General features: G+C 48.7%; 1 protein-coding gene across 1 annotated transcript in view; it reads right to left on the reverse strand.

Moving 5' to 3' along the window:
* Window positions 1-7,067: 7,067 nt before the first annotated feature.
* Window positions 7,068-10,000, reverse strand: part of LOC308152969 (ephrin-B1-like) — a gene marked incomplete at its 3' end in the record, with an annotated part of 61,755 nt that continues 58,822 nt past the window's right edge. Inside the window, exons 4-5 of the mRNA XM_080526040.1 lie at window positions 8,392-8,523; window positions 7,068-7,504 (exon numbers count right to left, since the gene is read on the reverse strand). Of these exons, the coding sequence (XP_080382166.1) occupies window positions 7,068-7,504; window positions 8,392-8,523 (569 nt within the window). The remainder of the gene's footprint in view (window positions 7,505-8,391; window positions 8,524-10,000) is intronic.

The raw sequence follows: 10,000 nt of genomic DNA on the forward strand, positions 1-10,000 counted from the left end.
AATGCCTGAGATTCCAGGCATGGCCTAATTGAGAGAACCGAGACGGTGGAGGAGAGCATGGTGAGAGAGGGAGGGGGGGGGGGGGGGGGGGGAGTGTGCGGCTTTTTTAAATTGGGTGAAGGAAATGGGGATGGAAATGGAGCGCTCTCAAAAGACGTGGGAGGGAGGGAGCTGTTTCTTTTTAGAAGAGGGAAGAGAGGAAAGAGAGGGTATAATTCCCACTTTCTCCACCGGTCTCCACACCTGCGACCCAGCAGCCAGCGGCCCCAGCCCACTCTCCCATGAGTGTGTGTGTGCGTGCGTGTGTGTGTGTGTGTGTGTGTGTGTGTGTGTGTTAGGCTCTCTCTCTGTATGATTGATGAGTTTCAGTCAGGCCTGGATCCTTGCCACAGCACGAGCCTGATCGAGTATGTTCTGGTCATAATAATGCCATCAATATGTGCCTGACGTGTGTGTGTGTGTGTGTGTGTGTGTGTGTGTGCGTGCGTGTGTGCGTGCGTGCGTGTGTGCGTGTGTGTGTGTGTGAAATGAGACGTTGAGATGAAACACACCCTTTCTGAGCCCAAGAATCAAGACATTTCCATTTCTGCCTTTTCCTTGGATACAAGGGTGTGTACAGTTTCTTTCAGCGATTAGAACTCTTATCCAAATCAATTTGTGACTCCATGAACAATTCTTCCATTCCTGTTCTGCTAATCAAGTCTCTTTTCCATGCACTTAATGTTGAGTTCAACACTATTGCAAGTTTCTCACAGAACTAACATTGACCAAATACTGTTTGATATTTGATGAGCAGCGTTTGATGAAAAGCATTAGTGTGACTGAATTATTAATGAGTGGTGAGTAATGCATTAACCCATTAAAAATGCATATCTACATTACATGAGAACGAACATGGACCCCGGACATGTCGTTATTGATTCCCAGGGTGAATTACGAGCCATTCCTTGGATCTATATGAAAAACATTAGGAGGCGGCTTCCACACTCAATCGCTTAAGAGCTATTGATGACCGTTCCCCCTCTCAAGGCATCGTCAGTCCGAAAACGACAGGATGTTGAACTTCAACGGTGCCAGACGGTCGTCACGCCCAGCAGTTTGGCCCAGGTGTGGAGGTGGGGGGCTGCTGTGTGAACTATCAGGTGACCCAAATAGGCTTACGAGAGGGCTTGAAGATAGGGATTCCTGAAGTGTAGTGCCGCAACGTTGCAGTAGGTAATAATCAGGAGTTTACTTTGGCGACGAGGATAATCAGTGTGATGCATTCTGCTGCTCAGCCTCCCTGCAGCCGTTTAGACGAGAGCAGTGTTTCCTGATGTGGCCTCTCGTCTGGAGAACAATAGCCCCTGTGGTGCACACACACACACACACACACACACATGCGCACATACGCACACACGCACACACACACACACACGCACATACATGTATGCACACACGCACACACACGCAGACACACAGACACAGGCACAGGCAAAGGCACACACACACACACGCAGACACACAAGCACAGACAGACACACACACACACACACCCACACACACACACACACACACACACACACACACACACACACACAAGCACAGACAGACAGACAGACACACACACACACACTCACACACACACACACACACACACACACACTCACAGTAGTGGGATGTGGAGAAGGTTTTAATAAACCCACAGTAGCGTGGATCTATGGGGGCGTCTCGGGAGCCAGGAAACAGATGAACGTACCTGCCCTGGGGCAGAGAGAGAGAGGGGAGGGAGGGAGAGAGAAATAGTAGGGGAGAGAGTAAGAACGGGGGAAGGGAGAGAGAGAGGGGAGGGGGGGAGGGAGAGAGAGAAAGGGAGGAGAGAGAGAGGGCAATAAGGGCGGCGGGGGGGGGGGGGGTGAGCCAGTGAAAAGCCACTGGCATTCTCTCTTATTTCTACATCTCTCTCTCTCTCTCTCTGTCTCTCTCTCTCTCTCTCTCTCTCTCTCTCTCTCTCTCTCTCTCTCTCTCTCTCTCTCTCTCTATTGCACTTCACTTCATCAAGTGTGCATGGAACCTGAACCATAAACAGTGACGTATTTGTGAGTGAAAATTCTCAATCACTCTAATAACATTTCATGCCATCTCTACTTTCACAGAGGGCCGGGAGTCTATCCCTCAGTCCAACAAATGGGAGACCGTAACTCCAGACAAACGCAATGGAAATGCAGAGTGCAACCAATCAGGTGTAATCATGTATGAAGAAATGTAATTCCAAAAGACATGAGGGCAGAGAGGGTTGATATGGATATTACTGTAGTTACTATGCAAAAAGGCGTGTCCGTCCTCCAAAATATGAATTTATGAAGCATGTGTGTGATTCCAATCTGACTAATGTATCAGAACAGAGCCATCTGTGCAGCGCTGGGCCCGGGTGGGGGGTATCTCAGTGGGTTCGGGTGGGGCGGGGTTGGGGTGGGGTTGTGAGTTCACTCTAACGCTCATGACAGTTTAGATTTGGGGGGGGGTGAGCTTTTGAAATGTTGACTCTACATTGTATGGCTTTACTGTAAATAAATGACTTTCACCCCAAAAGTTCCATGGGAAAAATTTTATTGATCAATATGCGGTTTCCAAACTCGTGGAACATTATTTCCATTGTAGCTGGTGCAAACAGGTTACGCTGAGAAGCAGCAATAGTGAATGGCAAATTAAACATGACAGTGATGATTCAAAAACACAGGGAAACGAATTCAACAGGTCTGCTTTACATGCAAATATTGAACGTAATACTGTGGTTTGAACAAGAGCAGAAAAAATCAGAAAGAACACATTATGGCTCAGGATGTGAGGAACCAACAGTCTTGAGCGAACATGGAGTAAAGAAGAGATAGAATGGTAAGAGAGAGATAGAGAGATAGAATGGTAAGAGAGAGATAGAGAGACAGAATGGGTCAGAGAGAGACAGAGAGAAGGAGGGAGCAACTCTGAAACAAGGGCTCGCCTTTGAGATAATGAGTGGTGGAGTGGTGTAAACCGTATGATTTATTGGTGAGCGCTCTATGGTCACACACACGTTCACTCCCCACCGCCACCCCCCCTCTCCCTCCCACCCTTTCCCTCTCTCTATCTCTATGTCTCTCTATCTCTCTCTCTGTGGGCCCGATGGAGTTATTAAAACTGTGAAGAGATTAATCTTCGCGGGCTGAGTGCTTTTGTCACATCCTATAATGGACTAGAAGATGTAGGTAACTCACAGAGGCAGCGTAATATCCCTACTCCTCATGTGCAGAACTAAGTGCTGTCTCAGACAGGGTCTGGCTATTGTTCATTGGTCTGGCTATTATGGCTTCATAATTAACTATCCATATCAAAGCCATGTGCTCTTCACTGATTGGTCGGATTGAAGTGGTCCGTCCGTCCGTCCGCCCCCCCTAAATCAGTGGTGTTTACTGTACTGTAGAGTGTCTGTGAAACGTCCTGTTATTTAATGTTGATGACGAAGGTGATTCCCAAACCCGATTGAACATATGGAGGAGGAGAGCTAGGGCTAGAGGTTAACAGCGTCAAAAAACTGTCTTAGCGCAAATGATCTGGCGAGGGGTGCTGGCAGTAGCTATGGGGTGTGTCTGACATATTAGTGCTATTTTCAAGGGCAGAATTTTTTCCCCGCACCTGATGGCACATGAGCACTCCACTACCGCAACTCCACCCACCTGACTCCACCGACCTGACTCCAGCCACCTGACTCCACCCACATGACTCCACCCACCTGACTCCAGCCACCTGACTCCACCCACATGACTCCACCCACCTGACTCCACCCATCTGACTCCACCCACATGACTCCACCCATCTGACTCCACCCACTTGACTCCACCCACATGACTCCACCCATCTGACTCCACCCACATGACTCCACCCACCTGAGTGCAGCCGAGATAGCTCTCCAGCCCTGTGGTCATTTAACCTGTTACCAGCGCGATAGACAATGAATTGCCACTACGCTTGTGTTTTAGCACCGGCTGGACAGCCAGCTCTTATGTCCTAACAACAAACATCTCTCCATTTGGACTCAAAATAAAAGAAGGAATAAAAAGCAAAAGAACAGAGACAAAATGCGAGGATTCATACAAAACACACTTTTTAAAAAGACAGCTATTTACAAACAACCTCCGTTACAAAAATCTAATCTTATATTTCTCATAAGAGCAGTGTTCAGGTGAAATTACATTTCAAATTTGACTCCATATATCCACATATTTACACATGTTTGCTTCATTTTTTTTCCAGTTTTTTTTTTTTTTTTTTGCCAAATTGTGATATAACTCTAAGAAGTCACTACAATGAATGAACATGAGAAATGGTTGGGTGGTGATTTGTGATGTGATGTCGCTCGTCAAATGGGTTAAGACGTTCGAAAGTTCTGGGATCCCCGGACACCAAACCTTCGACACCGGATCTCTTCAGCGAAGGTCAACTGAGGACTGCGACGTACGTCCTGCAAGCGACCACTAAACCCTCCGCCCGTCGCCTTTGGCTCTGAACTCACTGCCCAAAACAGAGGCGCACAGTCTGTGTCAGCTGTTGCAGAGCCTTTTTAAAACGTCCGTCTGTCTCTCTGCGGAACAGTCGCAGCTGTAACGTTAGTTCTATGGCGACGTAAATGCTATGTGTCAGCAAGTGATAGTTCTGTCACTACGCAAATAAACATTTGCTGACAGTCTGACAGGGAAACTCAGAGATAAACCTGGATGGTCCTCAGTCTCAGTGCCTGTCTTGGTAATAGGATAGCTGTCCTTATCTGTCCGGCTCTTCTCCCTCACATCATTAAGTGTAACTGCGGCCGGTATCTGGCAGCCACAGTCCTAGATACTGTAGATGCACCTATTTTCACTTCTAAATCAAGCCTTATCTAAACACTAGGAGTTGCTTAACCGCCACAGACATCGGACACACACACACACAGACACACACACACAGGCATACACACACACACACACACACACACACAGGCATACACACACACACACACACACACATGCATGCACTCACAGACGCACGCACGCACACACACACACACACACACACACAGGCATACACACATGCACTCACGTACACACACACACACACACGCTCCACACACACACACACACACACACACACACACACACACACAGGCATACACACACACACACACACACACACACACACACACACACACACACACATACTCAGGAGCTGAAGACTCAGGAGCTGAAGTAAAATGTGTTCCAGTCCTGTCCTGGTCTGTGTGATAGGATAGCTGTAGTGTGTGAGCTACTCGGCACCTCATTCTCATTCAGAGCACAACTGAAAGACGATGGAAAAAACGAATGTTTAACTATTCCCTCTCTCCTTCTCTCCTCCTCTCTTCCTTTCCTCCTCTCTCCCTCTCTCCCTCTCGGGTCTCAGTTGGGCCCAGGAACAGTGTGTCCTGCGTTGCCCTCCTCATTGAGGCTAGACTAGAGATGTCTGGTTGATTAGTCACACTGTGTTACTGAGTCACCGCAAACCTCAACTGAGTCACATTGACAGGAACCAACTATCTGTCTGTCTCTATGTACTGTATGTCTCTCTGTCTGTCTGTCTGTCTGTCTGTCTGTCTGTCTGTCTGTCTGTCTCAACTGAGACAAACTGTATAGACAGGAGCCAACTGTGTATGTCTCTACGTACTGTATGCCTCTCTATCTGCCTCTCTGTCTGTCTGACTATCTATCTACACCTGTCTGTCTGTCTGTATATCTGACCGTCAGTCCATCCATCTGCTCGACAGCTTATCACTGATTGCCCTGGCTAGACAGTGGCTGTTCTGCTTTAGGTCTGTTGGGGTCTGCCTGGACACATGACGTGTCTGGGCATGCCCGTAAACACTCAGACACACACACACACACACACACACACACACACACACACACACACACACACACACTCAAACATACCAAGCACTAGAAGAAGTAATAAATACCAGGAGCATGGCTAAGATCCTATCAGTCTGGTGGAAGTTCTCTCTCTTACACACATACACACACACACACACACACACACACACACACACACACACAATTCAGGGTACTCTAGATTACTATATGAGAGAGTGATGATAGTGGTGGTGAGGGGGTGGAATAACAGTGAATTATTCTTCTGTATACATTGTGCACTTTTAGGGAAGTCTAACAGAATACAACTGCTTCGTGAACTGATACAAGGTACGAGGGTCTTCCATCAAAAATAGTAAGTAAGGCAAACATCAGAAGTGTGAGGAGAGAGGAGCGCGCACACACACTCACACACACACACACACACACACACACACACACACACACACACACTGTGTCTAATACCTGAGCCAGCACAGAGCCCTGATGGACACACACACACACACGCACCTACACACACACACACACACACACACACACACACACACAGTTAGGTATCTGCCTACTCTCCAGCCAATGTACCTGTCAGGCTGTTCTGTTTCAAAGTCATACTGTACTGAGGAGAACATAATACACCTTATTATAGGATCGTAACTGCACTCAGGCCCGCTGCGTTTTTTCAGGGGTCTCATCCAGCACACCACGGACCACCAGGGACCCTCCTCAACAACAGGACAGATACAGAGGTGGGAGGATCAGACACCGCGCCAAGGAGCACGACAACAGCAACAACAGCAACAGCAAAAACAACAACAACAACAACAACAACAACAACAACACAAGTCAACAGGAGACCTCTGTGTGAATGCCCTATCAGTCAGTTCTTGGTCCACTGGCAGGTGTCTGTTCAGCTTGGCGCGGTAGGTGGTCGGAAAAAAAAAAACACAGGCTCGCTGAATCATCAAGTCTCTCTAATTAGGATTTTAAAAAACACTCCCGAGAAACAGAAATCAATCGTCAATCAAATCTCCTCTCCCATCTCATCGCAGGCTTTGTAGAGGATGTTTTCTTCCCTCCTCTCCTCTTCCCTCCTCTCCTCTCCCTCTAGCTCTTCTTCTCCGTTCCTCCGTTCTTCCGTTCCTCCGTTCCTCCGCCCTCTCTTCTCTTCTCCTCTCAGACCTTGTAGTAGATGTTGGCGGGGCTCTGGGGGGGCATCTCCTGGACGATGTAGACAGGGTGTCCGTAGTCGCCGCTCACCTTCTCGTAGTGAGGGCAGTAGTTGTTCTCTGTCCGCAGCGGGATGATGATGTCGCTGGGCTCCGTGCCCGCCGTGCCGCTCTGGAGCTTGGGGTTGGACAGCGTGCTGAGTGACAGCGCCGAGGGGCGAGGCTGGGCGTGGGAGTGGGAGTGGGCGGCGTGCTTCCGGGACCGCTTGCGCATCTTGATGAGGAGGATGACGAGGAAGAGGATGAGGAGGAGGAAGATGACGCAGCCGGCGCCGATGGCGGAGAACACGGCCACCTTGGAGCCCAGGATCCCTTCAGTGTTACCACCGCCGGAACCACCGGAACCACCGGAACCACCGGACCTGTTGTCCTGGTTGATAGAGTCTGGAGAGACAGAGAGAGAGAGAGAGAGAGAGAGAGAAAGAGAGAGAGTAGGCGGGAGGGAGAGGGAGAGAGAGAGAGAGAGAGAGAGAGAGAGTAGGGGGGAGGGTGACGGAGAGAGAGAAGGAGGGAGGGAGGGAGGCAGAGAGAGAGAGAAAAAAAGAGAGAGAGACAGAGAGAGGGATGGAAAAAGAGAGGGAGAGAAAGAGGGAGAGAGAGTTGTTAGAAAGAGGCTCATATACATGTCGTCACAGTGCGATAACGTGAACCGCGAGGACCTTTGCGTTTGCTCTGTGTGATTGACAAGCACGATTGATGTAGTCTCATTTAATTAGGTTAATCAAAATGACCTCTTAATGAAATCTGTAGTCATCACTCATCGCAGCCAAGCTTCCTCCTCCTCTGATATAGCCAACCATAAGAAAGTTGTTTAAAATGTCTAAGCCACATTTTCTACATGTGGAGGCCAGGAAAGATATGAAGGCCGGGGGGGGTGGGGGGAAGAGAGAGAGAGGGGAGGGGGGGAATATTTCTGCACATCTGATTTTGTTTTATCCCTTTGTCTAGGGGGTGAGGGGGGAGAGGGGGAGAGGGGAAGGGGGAAGGGGGGGTTACTGGAAGAGAGAGTGACTAGCTCCTCAAGTGACTGAAATCGGAGGAGAATCAAATCTGTTTTCCATACATGCAGGCAGCTGCTGCCAGAAAGCAGAAATCTCCCTCTCCACTGTCCATGACCCCCCCACCCATCCCCCCATCCCCATGACCCCCCCCCCCCCCCCCCTTGGGGGTACTGTACATGTGAAGAGTACTGAAACCGGGTCTCAAGTTCTGCAATAAGAACTTGTGGATGTGGGGTTGTGTGTTCTGTGTTCTGTCATGGGTCTGCAGACCTGTGTTCCCCGGCTGTACTGGTCCAGGTCGGTCCTGGTCGGCTGGACTGGGAGTGGACTCTCTTATGGTGTTGTCAATCTCCCTTCCCGGGTCCTCCGGTACCACTGGGTCTGGTACCACTGTGTTCGGGTCTGCAGGGGAAACACAGATGCACACAGCAGTTTGAATTAAATGAAAGCAAAGTCATCCAATCAATTGAAATCCATTCTCGCATCAGTTATACACCCAGCTTCTTGTTTCACATCAGCGGTTTTATTGCTGTTGTTTTGTCTTTAATGTTTGGCAAGATCCAAAGGTCTCATTGGTTCATGTTGAGATACCTCTGGCTGGTTTAAGGTCATAACTGAATGATTCATAACTTAATAATTCATATTGAATATCGGATTTCTAAGTTTGTGGGCTTCATACCAGAGTTGTTCATTTCTGTACACACTGATTGTGATGCAACCATCTCCGTACTGCAGCGGAGGCTGGCAGAGGTAGAACTTGGAAGAGGGGCTCATTGTAATGCATGGAACGGTAGGAAATATGTGTGTACTTTGACAAAGGCACTCTGTCTTTTTAAGACCCCCTTCTGTTACAGCAGAAGGGATCGTTTAGGGGGGAGGACAGCTCATGTCTGTGAAACACACCACGACATCCCAGTCCCATGGTAAGACCTCCCTTACAACTACATTTAGCAACTTCCATCAGCAGATCCGGAACTGAACAGACCGTTCCGACACACTGACGCATCAATACTAGCTAGGAAGGTCCCAGGAGTGCAGAGCACACACCACACAAGCACACGCACACTCACATGCACACGTACACACACATGTACACGCACACACTCTCTCTCTCTCTCTCTCTCTCTCTCTGTCAGACATGGCAGAATGGGGTTAAAGAAGTGATATATTAACTTTTTATTGTTATTCATTATTCATAGCGTTAAAAGGCCATAATATGCCTTATTTATCGCTCTGGGTTTAACTCTGCCTGAGAGAAGCATTACTCCTCCAGGAGGAGAGGAGAGGAGGACAAGGGGGAGGAGAGGAGGGGAGGGCTTACATCAACTCTGTGGGGAATCACATTTCAAGAGGAAGTGGATGGTTTATCACTCTGCCTGCCGTTATTTCCCAGACTTTGAAGTCTTTGTGAAGTAAACGTTAGTGGTGGCCGCTGTCTGACTTTACAAGGGCAGCGGCAGACGCTGCTATTATACACTACTGCTACAAACCCTGTCTGATGGCTCCGCACTAGGCTATCACATCCATCTCTACTGCCTTATCTGCCTCTCACCTTAGGGCCTCAGAAGGGTGTGTGTGTGTGTGTGTGTGTGTGTGTGTGTGTGTGTGTGTGTGTGTGCGCGTGTGTGTGTGTGTGTGTGTGTGTGTGTGTGCGTGTGTGTGTGTTCATACTGTGTGTGTGTGTGTGTGTGTGTGTGTGTGTGTGCGTGTGTGTGTGTGTGTGGGGTATGCTTATTTGAATGATGGTACACCTCAAAACAAATACCGGAGAAGATCTGGATCACAACAGAGGCGTTTGCCATCGTTGGTAGCTAGTTAGCTGCTAAGAAAGAACATCGCTATGAACATCACAACATGCTGACAGAACATCCACATGCTA

This window comes from Nansenia antarctica, assembly GCF_963989245.1.
Source record: "Nansenia antarctica genome assembly, chromosome: 3".
NCBI lineage: Eukaryota > Metazoa > Chordata > Actinopteri > Argentiniformes > Microstomatidae > Nansenia > Nansenia antarctica.